Source organism: Solea senegalensis, linkage group LG18, assembly GCF_019176455.1.
Source record: "Solea senegalensis isolate Sse05_10M linkage group LG18, IFAPA_SoseM_1, whole genome shotgun sequence".
Classification (NCBI taxonomy): domain Eukaryota; kingdom Metazoa; phylum Chordata; class Actinopteri; order Pleuronectiformes; family Soleidae; genus Solea; species Solea senegalensis.
In genome coordinates, this window is record NC_058041.1 from 14,039,165 (window position 1) to 14,063,776 (window position 24,612).

The window sequence follows — 24,612 nt, forward strand, 5'->3', positions numbered from 1 at the left end:
CCTGTTTGTTGTTTTCAACATGGCGTCCCTGTGCAGCCTCTCCACCTTATTTCCTATCCAGAGTCAGCTGGACTTGGCTTTAGATGAGGCTACGACGAAGCAGGAGGAAGAAACTCTTGTGCTGCAGTACTTAAAAGACTTAGACGAGAGAGGAGACCTGAAGATACCAGATTTCCCCACAGGTTGGACCATATTTAAGCTGTAGCTAGCTTAGTTAGCATTGTGTCTCACTCAGCATTCCAGCTGTTGAAAGTTTAGTCAGCAGTACATGTGTGTACATGAGTCTGAGGACAGGAGTTTCTGTCATACATACAGAAACTGTGTCCTCTGTGGGCAGTAAGTCGTGTTATAAAGCAAACCGGGCGTCTTTACTGCACGGTTGCATTACTTACAGTATCATTTTGGCTTCAACCCTGTAACTTACCACTGAAAGTGAATCAATATCGAATATGTACTCCAGCCCAACGGAGGGTGTTATGCATTTTATTCTTGATTTATTTCACAACTAAAACTTTATTTTTATTTATTTATTTATTTAAAATAGCGTGTACTGCAGTGTCAACAATTAAAACAGTGGTGTCCTATGCGAATGTCCACATTGATAGCTAAGTGTGTTGCTGTGGCTCCTTTTCATATTACAGATGTATAGCAGTTTCACCAAATCTGTAACCTTTAAAACCTCACACATTTTCTCTTGAGTAATATTTAAATATCTCAAAATTCAATATGAAGTCAAAAAATCTAAACAGATATGCATAACCTTTCTATTGTTTGCACAATAATGACAAGCAATACCTCAAATGTGTCACATAGTTGTGTGGAACTTAGATACAGCTGTGGAATGTCACACACTGATGCATTACTTTTTTACCAACCATTGATTGTCTGTACTTTTATTTTAGATTTTTTCTTACTTCAAATTTGATGATAGAATTTAATTTGTTAATATATAATATGTTCTATTGTAATAACGGTACTATTTCCTCATCCTAAGGTTAAAAGTATGTCATAAACCTTTTCCTGAAACAATGGCAATTGCATAATTGGAATAATTAGGCCTTCTTGTACTGTTGTGAAATAATTCACTGAATGAGTGCAGGATTCTGGTGTCCAGTAGAACTTACTATGTTGGCAGTATCTCACCACACCAGTAGAGGGGGATCTACAGCAGCACATCACACCATAATGAACATGGCCTAATAACAGGGCTGTATGTCTTTAATGGTTGTCTTTGTCCAGGTCATGTATCCTCAGAAGTGTAAGATGGTACACAGTAGGGCTGCAATGAAATTAATCGCCAACTATTTTGATAATCAATTAATCGGTTTAAGTATTTTAAGTAATCAAAACAATTATTATTATCATTATTTGCTCCATATTTTTTCATATTACACAAACTAAAATTATTCTGTTTTAATGAGTTATTTGTTATATAAAGCAAAGAAACCAGAAAATATTCACATTTAAGAAGCTGAAAAATCAGAGAACCTGTTTTAATTATTGTAAAAACACTGTAACCGAAAAATCGATTATCAAAATAGTTGACAATTCATTTAGTAATTGATAACTAATCAATTAATCAAACAATGGCTGCAGCCCTACTCCGTATAACAAAGAAATTATTAAAACTGAATACATTTGATTTTGGACAAAACCAGAGGATTGAGAACAATGTTTTCTGACATTTTATGGACAATGAAAACAAATTGAATAATTGACAAAATAATCAATCCATATTTACACCTCGTCTTGAGCTCTAAGGTCAAACAATCTGTTGCTCTTAGACATGCCGAAAACTCGACTCAATACCAGTATTTTCCACAAGTTATGGAATGGCTTACCCTTTCAAGTTAAATCTGCCCCCACGACTGAACATTTTAAATCAACTTTAAAAGACCCATCTATTCTCTCTGGCCTTTCCTTTAAGATGAGAACATTCTATTCAGACAGATGTTACTGGATTTTACTACTTCATTATTTTACTTTTGTCAGGATTTGTTCTTGTACCATTTTACATCGCAAAGCACTTTGTTCAACCCTGGCTGTTTTTAAACGTGCTATAGAAATAAAGTTGACTTGGAAACAGGGCTTGAGTTTTCAAAACTACATGGATTAAAATGTCTTTATCTGTAGTTCAGTACATGGTGAGATAATTCCAGTGTTTTCTTCAGCTCAGTTTGAGGATTGTAAAATTAAGTCTCTACCAACAAGACTCAAAAATGGTGCTTGCTTTAAATATGTCAATACATCTTGCATTGCTGTAAAATGTAATTACCATTACCTAATTACCATACTATGTTCTTTACAGAGGCATCAAACTGTATAAAACTTAGTTTTAGGACACATGAATAAGAGAAGGGTTATGAGATAATTTCTTTTTGTTGCTGTTGAACATCAGAAAAGCATTTCCACATAATTTATCCAGCAGATAAACTGTAATCTCTCTTAAACAGAGATTTCTTGAGACATTGAACTCCATTAAGTGGATTCTTTCTCCATTGCGTGTGCATACATCTTTCTAAAGATGGAAACATGAGGGATAACTCCATCTGTTACTTAACCTTGTTTTATCCTGGTCAAGTTTCAGTATGATTAAGAATTATCTTTCATTGAAAACATTTGTAAAGCAAAGTGGGCAGTACATCCAAATCAGGAATGCCATAAGTTCATGTGGAGGGAAGGACTGTTATCTTCAGTAATGTATTTTCATGTGGATGTCAGTGTGGTATAAGTATGATAATGAAGTGTCATGAATGTTAACAGACCCAGTCTGGAGTGCATGTGAGGCAACAGTGTAAAAAAAACAACAACAACGTATCAGACTCAATCTCATTTACACTTTTAATAGCTTCATAATAACCTGTCTGTCTATAGTAATTATTTTAATAAACCCCCTCTAATTGTCCAACATTTTTTCATGACACGAGCACTGTATCAGGCCTGAGGTATTTTGTGGTCACAGCCATTAGACTCTTAGTACTACAATGGACACAGTAAAGCATTTGCATACACTGTGACTAAACATATTTAGTAAGATGACAGCCTCATTTTCCACTCTGATTTGCTTCAGGCTTGGAATGGCTGAACACAAATGGACCTCTGTCTTTGATCAAGGAGCTGGCTGGCAAAGTTGTGCTGCTGGACTTCTTCACCTACTGCTGCATCAACTGCATGCACATCCTGCCTGATCTGCACCAGCTCGAGAAGAAACACTCTGTGGAAGGTATGGATTTCAGGAGTTTACCGTTAAGAGATTAGCAGGAGTTGAGAGAATATTTGTAGCTGAGAGTTCAACATTGAACCACTATTTTACATTACATTACATTACATTACACTACATGTCATTTAGCAGATTTATTTCATGTTTGTTATTTAAGTATATATTTTGTAGGTTATTTAGGGTTTCTCTAGTTTCCCATATCATTCATTCACTATGTCTTGCTAATCTGTTGAGGGTTGTGGGGGCAGTTGGAGACAATCCCAGCTGACATTGGGTGAGAGGCCTGGTACACCATGGACATGTAACCATGATAAATACAGCAGGGGAGATATCTTATCAAGAAAACCCTGTTAGATTTACTATAGCATAAGAGCTGTGCTAAATATGTCAAGATGTTGCTTTTACTGTGCCCCAGTGATATCTGTATCCAATAAATAAAACAACATTGTGCTGATCTGTGTTACGACCAGGCCTAGGGGAAAACACATTAAATAAACCATTTAAACGGTTTATTAAAACAACATGAGATGTCTTCTGACAGTCTGGGTGTGAGTGATTCAAGGTAAGTCCCCTGCAGCAGGGATGATCAGGCCTATTATACTGGAACCAGTCAGGATCCCAGGATCAAGCATGCACACCTGCAACCCATCACACACTCCCATGCAGACACATACACGCAAGGAAAGGGAAAACACAACCCTGGGGTCGTAAAAACTGCAATAAAGGAAAAAAAACGTTACATCCCTGTAGTCATTTGATTTAAACTCTGCTAAGTGAGGAGTCTGAAATACAGAATCCGCAGAAGACATTGATTGACCTGTCCAGGGTGTACTCCGCGTTTCATGTGGAGGATAAATCGGTAGAAGATGAGTGAGAGAGTGAGACTACAGAACTGGCAGGAGGATCGCCGTAACAGTGCTGAACCACAATACTGCCATGTGGCTATTCCTGAATAACGCAGCTATCAAAACAAAGCAGAAGCCAATATTCATATTCAGAGTCCAATTACAAATTATTCAATATTAAAAATAATTGAAGAAAAGGAGGTAGTAATGCAACAGTGCACATATACAAATACTGTAAAATACCAAGAAATTAATTAAATTATTAAACTTCAAGTGTAAATTTCAAACATGATGGATGAGCTATTTAATTATTAACTAACTCAATGCGAGGTTAAACCCTGGGTCAGGTATTTTGCTTAAAATATTGCAGCCTTTGCAATTTAGAAATTGTGTTATATCTTGAATTTGATTTGGATATGAGAAACTGCTATGTACTTAATTTGGGTTGTACATACGAAAGAAATGGAAGGGAAAGCATCTTTATTATATGTCATTATTCTGGTATTGTACAACGAAATGTCGAGGTCAGATGGAGGGTTGATCAGAGCCGCTGCCACTGAGCACGCCGCCACAAGGGACCAACCTGACCGAATGTAACTAACATTCTAACATGTTTTGATGGTGGGAGGAAACCGGAGAGCCCGAGGGAAACCTACGCAGACATTGGGAGAACATGCAAACACCACACAGAAAGGTCCCAGACCAGGAATTGAACCCAGCACCTTCTTGCTGTGAGGCAACAGTGCTAACCACCACTACTAACCACTGCGCCACCATGCCGCCCATTACATACATTATAGATTAAACATTTAGTTATTAAATAGAGAAGCAAAATAGGGCTGGGGACATTCATTTTACTTCAACCTACTCCATACTTTCTCATTCCTATGCCATTGTCTTGTGTTTTCTTTTATTCGTAGTAAATTAATAGATTAAATAATTCATATACACATCTCTGCAACCCCAAAGAAATGACTGGTTCCTGCTTGTTAACCGAATAAACAGTATCTTGCTTGCACATTACTGTTGGTCTCTGTGCGTTGGATGGATAAAAGGAGTAAAAAATAAAGTGGGTAAAAGAAAAGGTACCCGTGGTTCGTGCCTGCCAACACAAAACACCGGTACCTTTTCAAAGCGGACATTTTGACGGGTCATGAATTAAATGAATGATGGTTGAGGTCCATTTAGCTTCCTCAGTTTCAGGGTTCATGCTGGCTCATTGTCACACTGTCATGGTTCTCCTGGCAACCTGAACTGAACAGAGCCGTTGTTGAGGTTATCAGTAACACCTGTGCCTTTCCTGCTGAAATACTGTATGTCAAACTGTCTGCTGTTAAAAAAAAAAAAAAAGGCCCTTATAAGAGGAAGAAGTCTGGCATGCTTTAAGAGAAAATGCTATTTTGCGTCATGCCGTGTCATGGGACGATTCACTGGGGCAAAAAAAAAAAAATGTTGTACATCAACTTGTCCTCATCTGCTCTAAGAGAATGAACGCCCTTATCTCGACAGTGACTAAAAATAATGTCGTAGTGTCAGTGGGTACAAGATAACTTTGGCCTACTGCAGCTCGCTGTGTAGTTCCTTTCATTTTGACAGTGCATGTAAATCAAAGTTGTATCCGACTGACTCTGGTCCCTCAGGGGACCGTCTCAGAAAACTGCAATTCACTTGTGAGTGGAGCCAGCACACACACGCATGCACGCACACATTGCAGTGCCACCACACACTGTATTATCACACAGGCCTTATCTTTGGCACTGCCATGAGTACATTCTGCTGCTCTGGTCAGTGAGGTGTGGGAGCCACCCTGTCCGGTCACTCCCACCGTTCACCCATCGACATCACAATCTGTGCTGCTTTTCTCCTGCTTGGCAGTTGCCGCGAATGACGAAATCCACTTCAGGCTGTGTGAGTGTTGAGGAAGTGTCCAGTAAGCAGCTCCATTCATGAAGGACTGAGGGCTTCTGTTTGCTGTATTATCACCTCATGTGACTTAAAATACTGTTTGTGTACTGTTGTTAGGGCTTGTCATTTTTATTTAATATCAATACAACAATATATAAATGTGTATACACTGTGCAAACACGGCGCATAATGTATGTGTTTTATCTCGGTTTATTTTTCTACAACTATCTTTCATTTATTATGATAATTATTGATATTGACTTGTCCAAACAAAACAAAATGATTTTGCATTGCTGTTATTGTATCAAATTAATCACAGCAACAACACACAGTGATAAACTGCTAAATTAATATAAGCAACTAATATGTGTGAATAGATTAAACATATTTTTAGTGGTTATTTTCATTTGCTTTAAATGTAAATGTGCATGTAGTGTGCAGCTTATCAGAAGTTCTTAAGCGGGCCAGGAACCCCAAGGATGTTGTGATACACAGAGGTGGGGTCCTGAAATGATTTTCACAATTCAAATACAATTTCAAAGCAATTAAAAACTAAATGGTCTGTTGAAATAGGGAATCATATTTTTATTTTCCAGTTTAGGCCATGCCGTAGACACAACTGCAGGCCCTGTCGAAATTAAATGTAACAGCTCTTGCTCACATTGTTTGTACAATAAGCTTAGTCAGAAGTGTTTCATGATTACTTAGAAATTTTGACCATTTCAGCCTGAAGGCTGAACTATTTCCATAGCCCTCGCTGAAAGCGTGAAGGAAAACCAACAGCAGGACCTTCAAGGGATTTAGTCACAGATCATATCTGTTTACTTCCTTTTTACTGGGAAATTGTTGATGTGTGTGTGTGTACACGTGGTGTTTTTGTTAACTTGCAATTGATTGTTCTTACGCAACTTGTTGACGTTGCGATTGAGTGAAAAGACTCCATAGCGATATTCATGGTGATTTCTAGATGGAAACAGGTTTGAATAATTCACATCTTTCAAAAAGCAGCCACTTTCAGTCGAGTAAGAGACATTGTGCTGTTTTGTAAAGGGCTGGAGTACAAAAAAGCAAATAAATGTTGTTTTTTTTAAAGCACTGTTCAAGCCACTTACTTTGTCTTGTTTGTGTCTCTCTTTTCTCTTGCTCAGATGGATTGGTTATTGTTGGGGTACACTCTGCCAAATTCCCCAATGAAAAGGTCAGTGGCTTTTATTCATTATTTTTTTTCCCCTCTATGTTCATAACAACAATCAATCCACAAATGGTTTGGGAAAGCTGTTACACAACAATACTTTGTTTAAGTGGCTTTGACAGAAGTCCGGATGACGGCTTTTATGTCTCTTCCATGAGAGAGATCACTGTGATTGGCATTTTAGCTCCAGCCTATGAGAAGCAGAATGACGAGGCAAGGTCCTCGACTACTCACTACTCCCAGGAAGACACCAAGGGCTGGACCCCTAGCAATAGCCTCCAAAGGCTGCGATACGGCCAGAACTCTGCAGCTAGGATCCTAATGAGCTTGTGAAATACGAACCACATAACACCTATGCTCAAGTCACTCCACTGGGGTAATATACAAGGTCATTCTCCTCACTCATCAGTGCATACACGGGAACGCCACGTTCCCTCTGCTCCACCCATTCAAACTGCCGCCACATGTCCAGGACCAGGTTCGGCAGGGCGCCATGGGGGACAGAGCCTTTTGCGTTGCTGCCTCACATCTGTGGAATGCCTTTCCGGACACCTCGAGGGCTCCTTAATCCACAGAGAGTTTTAAAAGAGGACTGAAAACTTTAATCTTTAGCTTTTGATTGTTAAATGCTTATGTTTTTGTTATTTTATTTTTAGGCCTGTATATATATATATATATATATATATATATATATATATATATATATATATACATATATATACACATATATACACACGGCTGCTGAATATGTCTTCCTGTTTTCCTTTTTCTGTGCTAAATATAGACTTACTGCCACCTGCTGTTAAGTAAAGTGATTTCCTCTCATGCAGGTGCAGAACCTAGATGCTGAATGTTGATCGGCTGTAGGAGATGTGTGTGTATGTGTGTGCGTGCACGAGTGCAACTTTTTTCACACACATGCCAGTCTACAGAAGTGTCGTGATTAGTCGTTACTCTTTGCCCTCGGCTGATTGTCGGGGCAGCGTGTCCCGCGTTCTAAAGTGCTCTGTAGTTTGAAGTTGGCAAAAAAGGGGCATTGCTGCCAGTAACTTACAGCCACTTACATGAGCGAAAATGCACATTTAGTTTGTGTATTTGTAGGTTGAATGTAGTTGTTTAGGTGTAACTTCCAGATAATGTGGGGCAGTAGGGGTTGTTGTCATCGTTTACCTGTTTTGCAGGTAGTGATACAAATATTCAGAGGTTTTCTGTTGACCACCTTTCTTTAAGTTTGTTATTAAGTTAATGCGTCTGGTTAGCCCTGTAGGGATATCATTATTGCTTCACCACTCTTAAATCAAAACAGCTTTAGTATTATATTTGTAATTTTGCACCAGTATGATGATTTTCTTTCATACAGCTATGGACTTGTGTGGAATTGGATTTTAATAATAATCCAGCAATGTATTCAGTATGACTACATCACATGTTCAAATATGTTAATTATATGTACATTTATTTTAGTGTATTCAGGGTTTTTTTTTTTTGGTTTTGTCACCTTTCTCAGGTGCTGGACAACGTTCGCAGTGCCGTTCTCCGCTATGACATCTGCCATCCAGTGGTGAATGACAGCGAGGCCCGGCTCTGGAATGAACTGGAGGTGTCCTGCTGGCCCACGCTGGTCCTGGTTGGACCACGTGGCAACCTGCTCTTCTCCCTGGTGGGTGAAGGCCACCGCGACAGGCTGACACTTTTCACTGACAGCGCCCTCCGTTACTACAGGGAGCAGGGTCTGTTAAAGACTCACACATTGGGGATCAGGCTGTACAGAGACTCCCTGCCTCGAAGCATCCTGTCTTTTCCTGGGAAGGTGGCTATAGACATCAGCAAGAAAAGACTGGCCATAGCAGACACTGGACATCACCGGATTTTAGTGGTGGATTCTACTGGGAATCTCTTACATGCCATAGGAGGTAAGAAATGCAATACAGAACATAAATACACCTGTGTTAATGCTTTGTGGATCTGTACAAATAAAACAAAAACTGGAGCGATACTGAGATTTCTGGATTGCTCACATGCCTCAATAACCCTCAGAGAAGCCACATGGTTGTCTTGTGTTGTCCCAAGACCAACGGAGAGGTTGGCAACAGCAGAGACTAATGCATGCTGGTAACTGGCATTAAGTCTGGACAAAAAAAACACTCAGGACTTGTTCTCTTTTTTTTGTGGGTTGATTTTTACCCTGTGTGCACAAAATTCTGTCACAGGGCCTGAAAGTGGGAGACGAGATGGAGACCTGTCTGAAGCATCCTTTAATTCCCCTCAGGGCGTGGCCATTAAAGGAGATGCAGTTTATGTTGCTGACACAGAAAACCACCTGATCCGAAAGGTATTGTCCGAAAGCTGTTTTTTACAAATATATTATTCATCTTGGTGACTGTCCCCCCCCCATGTCTGAGCTGGTCTCTGTTTGTGGGTTTTAAGATTGACCTGTTAGAGGGAAGAGTCAGCACCTTAGCTGGCGTGGGAGCCCAAGGCACGGACAAAGAGGGTGGGGCCATGGGACCTCAGCAGCCAATCAGCTCTCCTTGGGATGTGACTCTGGGCACTGCTGGTGAGTGTTGTGGTGCCGTGTGGAAACCTGAAGGGCAACAGTTTATTATCTGTCCCCTCCGTGCCTGCCCTTGCTTTTACCGTCTGCCACACAGAACTCTGTGCTTCTGTTCTGCTCATGGTATACTTTCTGCATGCCATTGTACAATCAATAACACCAGAGATAGACATCAGCCCCTCCTTTGAAATTGCCTCACCATTGTTGTTGTGTTCATGCCTGTTTTGTAGGTTATAGTTCAGGCAGATTGAGGAGACGGTGTAAGTGACAACGTTTCACGCCCAGAGCTTTGAATTCTGCTGTTATCACAGCCTGCCGAGGTGTTTTTTGGCACAACGTTTATTTAGGGCAAATAGGTCATTCAGATATATATTATACAATACATTACATATATGCTCTGATTAAAACATATTACATTTTTTAGGCAAAGTTCATAGTTTCTGAGCTTTACACGATCCACATCTACACAGGAGGACATACAATTGAATGAGCTAATAAAGCTATTAGAAGTGGGAGCTGGGAAGTAATTAATGGGAGACACTCCGTAAGCCTCTTTCACAAATCCCTCCTACACTAAGACTATTCATTTATTTATTTTTTTTATTTATTCTTTGATTCACATTCAAAGCTCAGTCCATCCTTATAACTTCTTTTTATTTAGACTCCCTTTGTTTGTATTGATTTATTTTATAAGTTTTTTTAAACTATAGCTTGGGAATCTCTCTTACCCTTTTTTTCTCATCAGCCTTTGCATTTTGTCAAACATCACTCAGAAACACCTGCAGATTCAATCAGACCAGCAGGTCCCTGAGACGGACTCATGTACAAACCTCTCAACAGCAGATGCGGTACAGTAAGTACCGCATCTGCTGTTGCCTAATTTAGCACCACTGTTAATCACCCCCTGCTTGGGCTCTTATCATTTATACATGTAGAAACAAGTGTATTATGTAATGCTTTAGCTGTGGCTCTTAACATATTTTAAGCTTTAAATGAAATTGCAACTTGACCAAAAACAATACCCACATCAGAAGAAAATGTATTTATTAATTAAAGAGAATGTGTGACAAAGGGACATTATAAAGTATTGTAAAGTGAGATTCCTCGGCCTATGAAAACACTTGGCATCAAACTCAAATGTATCCTGTTGCTAAAACGCTGCTAGTGTTGCTTCCCCCCAGTAAAATTGTATTGTTTTGGTGTAAATTGGGCAGCATACACACACACACAATAAACAAAATTAAGGAAAAACCAGATTTTATTATAACTAGCTAACTCTATTGAAAATATCTATATAATGAATACTGAACTGGCAAGGGGGGACCTTGTCGCCTTATGTCAGTGGAGATTGGCACAGCACCCCAGTGGTAGAAAAAGGATGGATGGGTATAATGAATACTATTATACTATACTATACTGTGGTGTAGTGTAGTGTGTATATGTCTGAGAGCGTACCTGCACACACACACACACTAATGCTGCAGTCACGCCGAACAAGTTTACGTGCGAGAGGGATGGTGTTTCGCTGGTTAGAGATGGTTAGTAAGATAATAAACAGGGAGGGAGATAATGATAACTACTGAACTTAAGAAAAATACCCTGACATCGCTCTTAGCGTTGTCTTTGATATAGAGAGAGAAGGAGCAGACTAATCAGCTGATTTCTGAGAGAGAGAGAGAGCTGCTGCAGGGAGGTGAATAAACGGAAAGATATGATACAGCAGTGTTGATGTCGCCTCGCATTGATCAATGTGGGAAACTCTGGAAATGTTAGGAGCATGAACCCTACTCTATTATTGTTTAACCCTGTTATTAACGTTTATTTTCTAATTTTTAATTAACCTCATGTGGGCCGTGTCATGCCCAGGTCTGCTCTAAAGGTATTTCTCAGCTGTTTATGTCTAACTGAGATAAGCTTCTGCAGTGAGTGACCGGGACTTGACATTTAACAATACACACACACACACACACACACACACACACACACACACACACACACTTTACAAACATAAACACACGTACACATGGTGGAGGCAATCTGATGTTCAGTGAAATGTGGACAGGCCAGGGATCGAGCCACCAAGCTTCTGGTCACTGAATTTCCCCTCCTCTGAGTCATAGACCTTCATCACTCTGTAAATAAAAACACGCAGAAGATTGGGGTTGTTTATTTTAGTGAGGAACACTGTACAGATCAGCAGGAGCAGTTTTGGACGTATGATGTGATAATGTTTTTGCAATCAGCACAGTTAATTAGCAGAATAGTTCATTTTAGGTCACGTTGCGCTGATGGGCGACTCAACCTGCTGCTTTGAAACATCACACACTGGGAGGATGTTCTATTAGACCTTTTAACTTAATTTAACGTTGTCCTTTGAGAGTACGTTCAATCGCTCATTGCATATTCATAACTCCTCTACCATGTAGATGAATAATTGACCAGATCCAGAGGACCCTACACCTTTTTGTACCACAAAGTGTCACTGATGCTGTCAGCGCTTGTCAACTATGCCTGACAGTCCACCAGATGTGACGAGAAAGGCTGAGTTCTGCCCTGCATTAAAAATACAACTGAGTTGCCGTGAGACTCTGAGGGTTGTCTATCCATCATGGTGGGCGCACTGTCACAGCCGAGTACGTCAGCAGTGGCATATGGGTTTTGTCAGACAGGGTGCTTCTGTCACTGAAACCTGCAGAGCTCCGTTTCTCACTCATTTATGACGCTTGTGACACTTTTAATACACAGATATTTCTTTGGAGCAGAGTTAAAAGATTTAAGGTTCAAGAGAGGTAGAAGTTAACATCCTGAAGAACTCGCTTTTTTACATTTAAGTCAAACGTTTCCTGCTTATTTAAACTCACTGTGTTTACTCCGTGTGTATTTTATTTACATGCATAGGTGGTGGTGAAGACAATGTGCTGTGGATAGCCATGGCTGGGACCCACCAGATCTGGGCTTTGTTTCTAACAGATGGAAAACTGCCCAAGGGAAGGTGAGAGACTGGTACATGACCACAACCATGGCCACAACCATGGCCGCATGACCAACCTTTGACAATCATGGCGACCTTTTTAAACCCAATAGATGAATCTACTTAAAGACAAATACAACTAATAGTGAAGTTTTGAAATGTATATGATGAATTAAAACAATATTATTTGACGACCTATTTGAAGACACTGTGCATGATTGTCTTTCTCTTTTCTCTTTTACAAAACCAACAGTGAATCCAAGGCAGGGACGTGCCTGCGATGGGCAGGTAGTGGCAACGAGGAGAACCGAAACAACTCCTATCCTCACAAGGCTGGCTTTGCTCAGCCGTCAGGCCTGGCTTTAGCCCCGGAGGAGCCGTGGAGCTGCCTGTACGTGGCTGATAGTGAGAGCAGCACCATCCGCACCATCGCACTGAAGGATGGAGGAGTCAAGGTGCTGGTCGGGGGAGAGAGAGACCCTCTGGTGGGTATATAACAGCTGGATGAATAGATACTGAAGGAATTTATAAGTCTTAACTATAGACTTTAGAAAAAGATAATATACGATTTTATATACACTGTATATACATAGATATTAACTTCAGAACAAACCAAAAACATGTTCTGTAAGTAAATCAAACCCCCACCCTTTATTAGGGGTTTAACAAGAACAATTCACCAGGTTTAACTCCAATTACAGCATTATAGGCAGATAATTTTTTTTACTTTACCCATAAATATATAATGTCTACATTTTTGCATCAGAATACAGATTGGAAATTGTGAATGTGCTTTTGCTGAAGTAAGACTTGTGAGTGAGGCATGCTCTCACTGAAAACATGGCTACCAGCAGGAATCTTAACTCAAAGCCTCTTTTGATAAACTCTGCACCTGCTTAAGTCCATGCAGAGGCGACTGCTGCAAGACAGCAAGGGAAGCGCTGCTGCTTCTTCTAAAATGTCATAATATAAATGGTCAAACATGTACTGTTGTGCGCTAGAATGTGGTAAGCTTTATGATTATTTCGTTCAGAATCAGACGTCTATCACAGATTGTCTGATATTCCCATATATTATCACAGCAGCACGGCGCGTTAAAACCAGTGGAAGCTCAGCTTTTAATTGATTTCTATGAGACAGCACAGAATAGCTTTTTTTTTTTAGAGGAAAATTGTCACTTCCAGGGAAGCTCAGCATCTCTGGGAGTCAATGGAGCAGTGGTTGGATTGACGCATGATGTTTGGAGGCAATGTCTAGAAATAAATAGCAGTCCACTGTTTGTTATTTGCTCTGCGATATAGACCATTTCCGTTTCTACATATTATACACTGTAAATGAAAACACTGGGTCCCAGATATCTTCAGTATATATTTGCCTATTTATCTTGTCATGAGACGGACTTTTCGTATTGAAAACTCAAGTTTGTTTCACTTAAGAATCTGCTGTTTCCCTGTAAGCTTACCACTCTGACTTTCTCTGTGGACCTCAGTGCAGGCGAGTGAGGAGTTTCCAGGAGGAAAAGGCGAAGATATTGTACACTTGGACAGGTGTTGATCTAATTAGGTGAGCCTTTGGTACAGTGAGAGCGAGCCTTCATGTTGAGACTAGTTCTCAGTGCGGGGGGTGCACACAGCACAGTAGCCGCTGACCATGTGTCAATACAATGGTGTTTTATCACCTTAAGGTCTATTAGTTTTCACACTCGAATACAGCATATGGTTGGTTCTGTCCACTTAAGTGTTGTCATAAATTGACATAAAGTGACTTGAAAAGAAAGTGGTGTAAATTGAAAGCTAGTCCCAAATGCTGAACTAAATAACCGCCTGTCCAGGACTTTCAGCGATGACATATCAGGGACTTGGCTCCGCCCACCATCCATCAACCACAAACATAGCATGTGAACGTTGCACAGTAGTGTACTACAGTTCCTGCTACAGAAAACACTCACAATCACAAGTCATTAAGGGGTCATTCCTCTATAGATGGAAAATATTGATTTTTTTTTTTAAGCCATAAAAAACAGCTTGATTGTTTGTCACTGAGGCAAAGCCTAAAGAAAACAATCTTTGTACACGCGCTGTGCTGCAGTTTTCCTGCCACCGTTGTGTACAGTATTTCCTGGAGAGTCCCAAGAACTTGAAAGCTTGTTGTCAGCCATAGGCAATTATTAGTAATTTACTGGAACACAGTTTATTTGAAGTGGCAATGTTCCAACATAAACCACTGATTTACTGTAGGGTTTACTGCGTGGAAACATTTCAGCTCTTTAGCTTAAACGAGGAAACGTTGTTTGTAATCAGTTATAAGTAAATGTGCATTTATAAATACATTACTGTTCCCAGTCTCCTTTAGTTAGTTCTTTCAGTCTCGCCATATTGTTTTTTTAAAATGCCTTTGTTTTTCAATTGAAAGAAACGGCAGTATCTTTGCATAGCAAGGTGTTCAAATCACAAAGGCAGATTTTTATGATATTGTCACATATTTATAATAAATTGTGTTAGATATGAATAAAAACATCTGGAAAACATTGTCACACAGCTGTGATTGCGTTTGAGCAACGCTGATATAAACACGGTCACAGGTTTGCACAAAACTTGCACAGGAGTGCAGGTTTTTTTGCACTAAAATCTTGACAATTTTTGTTTTCTTGTATTATTACAACTTCAATTTCAGACTTTTTTCCCTGAAAAAAACATTGTAATTAAAGCTGCAGTAGGCACGATTATTGGGAAATGAATTAATTGTTGAGTGATCCACAGATTGTTGAAATACAGATGAGCACAGACAATTGTTTCATACACAACAGAAAATCACTCGAGGCAACCTCTCAATCTCTTATATTGACGTGTGATTAGTTGATCAACACCTTTCATTTGTTCCTTTGTTTCCTTTGTAGGTTTCTTTGCAGTGTAGAATATTTTTGCTGATGCTGGAGTAGTGCTGACGCCACTGAGGCAACTTTTATGCTCTCCCTCTCTCTGAACTGACCTCATGATTAGTCCAATTTTACATGATGCTACAGATTTACATGTGAGGCTGTAAATGGAACCCAAACTCCTGCTTATTGTTGTTTAATACAATCTCCAATGAGAGAGTGGAAAGATACGTTGACTTAAAGGTGATTTATACAGTAGAAAATAGGAAAATGGTGTTCATTGATGAAAGAAGTTCATCAGCAGGTTTTGTTCAAAATGTCAGGAGGATTCCAGGTGTTCAGATATTCACTATTACTGCAGGAGAGTGTCCATTTTATTATATTTTGCTTTATATTTTATTTTGCATTATAACTGTTTCCACACTTCTATTAAATCAATTTTCCCCATTCTTCAGTCTTGGACTGAGCGCTCCCTTTGCACTGTAAACACACAAATTACTGCTGCATCACACTCAGTTAAAAATTGGCTAGGGCTTATACTATTATACTGTTTTGATAATTGAGGGGCTTTTTTTAATAATCAATACAAGTTCACTGATTCTTCAGCTTTTTAAATGGTGAATATTGTCCGGTTTCTTTGCTCCATTCAACCAAGAAATCATTAAAACAGAATTATTTTGGTTTGTGGATAAAGCAAGACATTTGAGAAAATCATCATTTCAAGGTTTGGGAAACACAAATAATTTTTTTAAATAGATAAATTATTCACTTTATTTTTATCTAATCAATTAATTGAGGCAATAATCTAGAGATGAATCAATTATGATTAATGGTTAATGGTTAGTTGCTGCCCTAAAATGGGCACACAGTCACTGCAGTGATGGTGACTATCTGAACACCTGTAATCCTCCTGACATTTTGAACAAAACCTGCTGATGCAGTAACCGTTTTTTCTTTCTTTTTTTGGTTGCTATCGAGTGAAAGCCGTAGCCGAGGAGATTGTTTTCTTAAAAGATTGTTATCTCTGTTTTGTTTATTGAGTGAAAAACTGTTTATTTCTCTTCTTTCCAATTTCTCACAAACTGGTGCTTGTTTGGCTCCAATGCTCATTTGTCTTTGGGATCACATTGGCCTTTAACGATCTGTAACAAAAAAGAAAAGAAGAAGAAACAACTGTTCCACATAATTAGAAAACGTCCCCTCCTGTAATTTCTAATGACAAAGTGTTGTGCTTTTCTTCAAGTTCGACCTCTCGAGTGATTCACCCAACTACTTTGTACGAGTGGACATGGTGATTTAAGATATCGTCATCTCTATTGTCACGGTGTTATTGTATGAATTATTCAGAAACCTGATGACATGATGACGCCAATTTTTGTATTCATCGTTTTCTACAAGGTTTGAGCTCATTGTTGGTTTTTTTCTTCCTCTTCTTCTGAAAAATAGATGCTTTAAATTTGGTTTGAAGCTGTTTGTAAATGTGTACTGTTGTCTTTGAGCTCTTCCATTAATTTTAAGCACCAATGTCACAAGTTTCCGTGTGCATCTTCATTTGATCTCTTTGTCTCCTTTGAACCAGAACCTCTTTGCTTTCGGGGATGTAGACGGGAAAGGAGTGGACGCGAAGCTGCAGCATCCCCTCGGCGTTGCCTGGGCTCCTGAACAAAGCCTGCTCTATGTGGCCGACTCCTACAATCACAAGGTAATTGCTGTGTGTCACAAGGCTGCAGTTCAAAGCAGCATCACGCTCGTATTTGATGCTTCTGCTTCTGTTAAGCCCTCCTTCAAGTTGCTGAGTGGCGACACAAAGCATGACTCATTTTGATCACATATCGTCCCTTTTCTTTTTGACATTTCTTTATATCTGTGTGGTTTAGATCAAGGTGGTGAATCCAAAGACAAAGCAGTGTTGCACATTGGCAGGGAAGGGAGAGGCTGGAGATAGTCTGGGACCTGAATTTGACAAAACCTGCTTTAATGAACCTGGAGGAATCTGTGTCAGCGGTGACGGGGCGCTGCTGTACGTGGCAGATACCAACAACCACCAAATCAAGATGCTGGACCTTGTCTCCAAGACTGTCTCACTGGTCAGTCATTTGAAATTTCATTTGTGAATGTTTTATTTTATTTTACTTTACTTTGGATGTGTTTAGGTTAAAATGGAAGGACATTTTAAATTAAACACATTCAATCTTACACCCTCGTTTCTCTCCTGTCCAGTTTCCTATATCCATAGACTGCACAGACACTGCACCAGCAAAACCTCCAGCTCGTGCCAAAGCCCCCATACTGCCCAAATCAGCTGCCAGGAAAGCCATGCCACCAGTGGCAGTGTCTGTGGGCCAGACTCTCAACCTGTTCCTCACCTTGTCCCTTCCAAACGGAAGCAAACTCACTGACGAGGCCCCCAGCTACTGGGCTCTCTCTGCAGAGGGTGAGACAAAGTTCACTCACTGTTACAAATGTCATCAGCTTCATCACAGAGTCACATTTGGCTTTATGACCTACCCCCATGAAAGGCATCTTAAGCATTCACATTGCTACTGTTATATCAGTAGATTTAACGCGCCAGCTCCTTTTTTTCATAATTCTGCATCTCTTTGATTTTTCTGAATAATTTCTGACATTATTTGTATGTCGGATCCTTCTGAAAACAGGCTCTGTCCAGCAGTATTGTGCAACCTGTGCGACGGAGGGAGTGTTTGTGTGTATACAGCAGCATTGCAGTGATGGGCGGAGTTAAGAAGCATTATTTGTCCCATGAATGACCGGGTTTTTTGAGTAATAGAATTCACTTCTGAAACTTTACCTGCAATGCTGCTGTTGCCTCAACAGCATTGACTAAACAAATCACTTCCTGTGTGCCGCATGGAAATGTGTCTCGGTGATCTAAACACTACCATATTAAGAAGTACAGAGAGACGTGTGTCGCTGATAAGCTTAATCAGCATTGTCTGAACTCACTGGCAATGGTTAGAATGTCACAGACATTTGTTTCTGTATAAACTTACACATTGAAGTTTTAGTACTGGACATTTTTTTTAGTGGGCTTCTCCATTCTGGCTGCTTACTGCCAGATTTACCATCTTAATAAACATGTTACCGTGTTTTAACATATCCCCATTAGCCACCTCACTGCCAGGTCACTATCATCCGACTCATTCTGTACCAAGGCAGTAATGAACACCAAAGCTAGACAGACCTCCTGCTGTGCCTACACCTGGTTGTTACGCTTATGATTTGGGAAACATTTCAATGTGTTCAGGCAACATTTTTTGACAAAGGCTTGACAAAATACCTGCTGAAAAAGATTTATTGCAGAGAAGACTCTCAGAAAATGTACACTTTGTACACCAGAAGTTAGAAGAAACCAGAATATATTTACAGTCAAGATGCTGAAATAATGAAACAAAATGATTAGTAGCCTAGTTTCCATGTAATCTGTTAGGGAAGCTAAAGCCAGAGTTGCAACCTCAACTTGTTCTCTACCGCTGTGTTCTCGCAGCCTCTGCTACTTGGCTTTATTTTGGTCTCTGATCCATGATCCTGCCAAAAAATAATGGAAGTGAAGGATGCTTAACCTTCATGTCATTCTCACTCGAGAACAACCCACACCTGGGATTTATTGTTCTCAGCTGAGATCAGCACTCTGTGAAAGCATCCAGTGAGGTTATACCTGGGGTGGATCATTTCAAATATGTTAGAAAGGCTTTATTTGAAGTCCTCGGTTTCATAATCAACAGCAGTCCGACTGACCCTGGGGTCAAGCATGAAGTGGTCTGAGACTTGTCGGTGGCGGCTGATGGTCGGTTCATTAGGTTTGGAACAAAAGTGTCTCCATCAGTCGGAGTGATACAGTATGCAGCGAGAGATATCAGGCGAGCTATTTTTAGTACATTTTGATAAGACGACATGCCTTGGTTCGCATAATTAGCATCCAGGCTATGTTATGTGATCCTTCTCCGCTGTCCGACTGTATGCAGTCTGGACTTAATGCTGATCAGATCAGAGCACAGGCAGGAATTTTAATGGATCACGTTAGAAGAGCTCGCCCGATCTAAAGTGTCTTTTAGTGGCTTTTCAGAAATGGCTTCCCTGGGACCTCATGTTAGGCATCAGCTTCATTAATCACTGCTGACATAGATTTGCCGGACTCTGGTGTAATATTTTCTCACAGTGGATGTTCTTGCTTTTTTTTCTCTGACTTTGATTTATCTTTTGAGTGGTCGTGTCCTTTTTGGATGTGTATTTGTGTCTAAAAATAACTCCAAATCCACGTCCTTGCCCTCACTTCATCTGATTCAGTGGGGTTATGTGAGTTTGGGGTAATATTTTAGCCAATTCCATTTAGCAGAGATGTGTATTGCTCTGACTCCAGCCATTCTTGTAAACAGAGTGCACCTTGCAGTCCTCCACAATACATTTTAGATGTCTGACATTTTTATACAAACACATTTACTTTGTGAATGAACTGTTGTCAAAATAAGCAGTGGTCATATTTTGTATGATTCACCTCCAGCCAAGAGCATTTGTATTTTGCACGTTTTTTAATGACTAAATGTAAATGGAATACCTCCACACTGTTGACTTTATGACGATTTTAAATGCTCATGCTACACCACAGGAACATCTTCAGAACATTCTTTCAAATTTGAAACTCCTGTGACTTGTAAAGCAGTTGTTTTTCAATGTACTAAATCATTAGAATCAGTTAATTATAAAATATAAAAGATTTGTTCAGTACTTCCTGCATGACCGGAGCACAGACTCCATCTGACACGGTCACCGGACTGAAATACAGTGGCAGGGGTTGTGATGTGGCTCACCGCTCATGATCGTAGGCTTTCAGCAGTGTTGTCTCTAAATACGCCAGACTCCTCTGTTAAATATGGAGATTTTAGACATTTAGATGCCAAATTATGGAGATTACTGCAATTTTTCAGGACTTTTTAACTGATCTACAGTTCGACTTTGTTCACTTTGGTTCTTGTGTCGGACGTCTTGCTCATGCCTCTTCCAGTGACGGCACTCGAGTCGAGTTTTGCCGGGACCATGTAGTGGGAAAGCGGCATTTGTCTATAGATATAATTAGCATTCACTTCCAGGTCATATTACTCTGTTATAGTTAGGTATACCATAGATATATGATAGGTCTTTCCTAGACATGTGCTGTGTACATTTGTGTTAATACACACAATATGACAGGAGAACCAGACCCAAAATGTCCTAATTTAAAAACAAAGAGTCTATTTCCCTTGTCTCTGTGATAAGCTGTTTTGGCTGTGCACCCTAACGCTGTGGTGCAGGGAGAGAAAGGAAGTCACAAGAAGGCATCAGGTTCCTTTTATAGTGATGTGCTATTAAACTAAGAAAACACATCAAACAGCCAAAGCTGAGCAGGATTAAATCATGAAGCTAAGAGTCATACGGTGCAGAGACTCCTCTGATCGTTTACTAGCTTCAACAGCTCGTCTGAGCTCACTGAGCCGACAACAGTGATTGACGGCGTTGAGGCCTCATTTTGGCAGGGTCTGTTGAAGAGTCTGCATCCATCTGCATCTTTTCCAGCATGACGTTATGATGCGCACATTTTAGCAGCGATCTATAATCGCTCGAATTACTGCTTAGATTGAAAGAGGGACTGTAATGAGTAAAAATATGAGTGTAATTACTGTGACATTTGTCATACAACTTCTGTTATATGCTGCATGCTGGTTGTTATGGCACATTTGTGTTGAACGTGACTAACTGGAGGAAAAAAAAAATTTAATCTTATTACCCTCATACCCGCTCATTTAAGTGGAAAAGAGATCTTATAAATTAACTGCTTAGATTTGGGTGACCAAGAGCAAGGTCACAATGGCCTCACAAAATCTTATTGGCCTCTTGATATTGAATTTAATTATTGAACTATATTCCTTTGACAACCCCGCCCAGTATTTTTAAAGCAGAACTTTGAAAGTCTGTTCACTTTTTCATCTATTTCTTCATGTTTTAACAATCACAGTGACTCCTAAGCTGTTAACTTAGGGTCAAAATCCTGCGCAGTCCCGCTAATTTCGAATGCAGTACCTTTTTTAAACACTATTTGTGTAACTTACATAAAACCCTTTTAACGTCACAAATGCTCATTCTTGTTTTCCACAGGTAATGAGTGGCTGCTGGACAGTGAGGTGGTCACAGGTGAGGTCCTGGATCTGTCGAAGCCCGTCCGCATCTCGACCAAACTTCCATCAGTTTGGAACGACTCCAACAGCAATCCGAGTCTCACTCTGAGTGTCTGGGTCTATTACTGTAAGGAAGCAGGAAAGGCCTGTATGATGAAAGCGGCCTCCTTCACGCAGCCTCTTCAAATAAGTGGCAGTCCTGCAGGGGAAGAGGTCACCGTGACGTTGGCTCATACCTTCTAAAAGCCACTCACTTGTTTTGGTCCAAACAGCCACCAAGGAGCCGCTCTGTGAGATAATACCACATCATTGTCACCTCGGATCTCGACTTACTCCGTCCCCTGTTTTCGCCATAGTCCTGGAGGAAAGACACATTTGAACAAAAATACACCATACCATGCTGACTTCTTCATTTTCTTCTAATTGAATTTCATCTCAAACAGATTCAGAAGTCCTTTCTATGAAACTCTCCAGGCGTTTTACAGCAACACAAGTTTACTGCAAACACAAAAACAGCCTACAGAATAGTATTTATGCAACAAACTTTCCAGAATAGATCGTATTGGTTATGTGCTGATGAAAAATCCTCCTTATATATCACTTAATGTACTGTCTCTGTAGATTTAATGAGTATGGTTGGAAGTGATGATTATCTAATTTGGCGATGACGCTGGTGATGGATGAACACGCAAAAATATCAGAGACAAGACACAGAATTAGCAGAAGCCTCCTGTTTTGTGCCAGAAACAAGTTTCCCATGAAAATGAAGATATTTAGCTTGGTAATTGGAGACATTCTTCACCAAAAAAGAGGCTTTTGAATTCTAATATTATCGAGTTGTGTCCAGTTTCTCATAAATGCACCGTCTCGTCTTTGATCTCAGACGAGGCGGAGATGTAATAAGTGGAAAAGGAAGGGAAATGAAACCTTTATAAAAAAGTTATCTATGCAGAGACTCACTTTTTATATTATCATTCAAATATTAAAGATGTCTAACACTAGAGTGTTAATACACATAACCATCTCTTAATGCAGTGTTTCTCCATCAGCCCTGCTCCAGCACACCTGATACAAATGAATGGCTCATTATCAGGCTTCTGCAGAGCTTGATGACGAGCTGTTCATAGGAATCACGTGTGTTGGAGCGGGAAAACATCAAAAACACGCAGGGCACTGGGTCCCCGAGGACCAGGATGGAGAAACACTGCTTGAATGGTGAAGAAGCTGCATCAGGCATCACGTGATTATGTTTGACATTGTGCTGAATTTAATCATGAACCGATCATGTAGGTGGAAAAGAATGGAAGGTGTTGGCAAATGTAGCCAGATCATGGCAAATTATATCATATTTAAGAAACATACTCAGTGCAGCTTCCCATCTCTGCTGCTAATAGAAACTCCTGGTACTCCATTCCAAACGGTAAAAAACAAACAATTTAAAACAGGTGTTTGACCACTTTCAATGTGTTTAATCAGCAGTGGTGATTTTGACTTTGCTCAACATTTATATTTATTACTTTTTAATAGCGACTTCAAATCACTCACTCACTGTTAAATTGTGGTTCAATATGTAGCTACTAACTTGACACGGTGTTAGCATTACCTTTTAGAATGTCTAATTTATGTTTTTAAGAAAACTAAGTAACTGAACAGCACATGACCAAAAGGGAAGGGAACTTGTCGTACCCAATTCCCATTGCTCAATGTTAATTGGACACTCCACTGTACTCCTAAATGGGAGGGTTACGTATAAAACTCTGGTAAAGTCGAGGAAGCCAAAAGAAAGACAAAGTAACTGAAACTTTTCATATCATGTCTTTAATTTTTAACACCATAGTGCTATCAATAAGTCTGGTTATCAGCGAGCAGCAGTGAGCAGTCGTTCAGCCTGGACTGTGCATTTGTCTCTGTACAAACATGTTCATCGCCTCTCATGTTTACACTCTCAGCTTTGTTCTGTGTGACCGATCCACTCTTTTAATCACAATTATTACAGACACGTGGAACCCGTTTTTTTTTTTTTTGATATGCACTGTAAAATATTGCTGTTACGCAAGTGCTGAATGAAGTGCCTGTTTGCAATAAAAGAGGGAAGCGACCTCCGGCGGACCGCTGACACTGGCTGACTGCTGCTTCAGCAATGAGAACACTGTGGGATATTGTATTAAGAAAACAAAGTCTTATTAAAATCTCTCCGTCTCGCTCCATGCGTTTATACACTTAATCTCTTCTCCACAAAGGGAACATAATAGGGAAGAAGATGCTCTAATGATGAGACCGTGCCATGCCTCGTGTATTCTGTTGTAATGTAATACGATGATGATGTGGAAGTCGTTATTGTCATTTTCCCTTATTGGTTTTCAGAGTTATGAGCTGTTGTCAGGAACGGGGCCGCAGAGTGTTTTGATTGTCATCGCTATGTCATGTCTCATAACGTAATTGAGCTTGTCGGATTGTTTTTATTTGGTTTGGATCACTCGGCCCAAGTGCCTCGGAGACGGCGTGTTACTGTAGAGATGCTATATGAATAGACTGTATCAGAAGCAATAATATATCTCTGTTAAAGGGAAACGTATTTTTTTAATTCCCTACTTTCTTTTTAAATAAATAAATTACTCGTGTTTTGCCGGCCTGTTCTCTGTGTTCACTCACGCCTTTGGAATTTGCTTAATAAACAGTAATGAGCTTCAGTAGCTGCTTCTGGCCATTAAATGTCTAAATGAAGTGTTTCCCCCAATCTCACTTGAATTCTTCTCACACTAGTGCCTTCTCAAGACGTGCTTTTGTGCTCCGAGTTATGTCTCTGCAGCAAAACAAATGAAAAAACACACCCTAATAGCCTGGCTGTAAATGTTTAGCAGGTTTGTGACTGAATGTCTACCA

General features: G+C 39.9%; 1 protein-coding gene across 2 annotated transcripts; it reads left to right on the forward strand.

Annotated features, from left to right (window-relative positions):
• The first annotated feature begins 9 nt into the window (after window positions 1-9).
• On the forward strand, window positions 10-24,350 carry nhlrc2 (NHL repeat containing 2). Of its 2 annotated transcripts, none has more exons than XM_044013459.1 (12): window positions 10-182; window positions 3,071-3,223; window positions 7,119-7,168; window positions 8,670-9,075; window positions 9,373-9,494; window positions 9,590-9,719; window positions 12,615-12,708; window positions 12,941-13,172; window positions 17,142-17,264; window positions 17,440-17,649; window positions 17,783-17,996; window positions 21,710-24,350. In XM_044013459.1, the coding sequence occupies exons 1-12, from the start codon at window positions 20-22 to the stop codon at window positions 21,970-21,972; spliced, it is 2,160 nt and encodes a 719-aa protein (XP_043869394.1). In that variant the 5' UTR covers window positions 10-19; the 3' UTR covers window positions 21,973-24,350. The 2 variants fall into 2 exon arrangements, with proteins under 2 accessions (XP_043869394.1, XP_043869395.1); XM_044013460.1 differs by having other exon boundaries at window positions 12,627-12,708.
• Window positions 24,351-24,612: the final 262 nt, after the last annotated feature.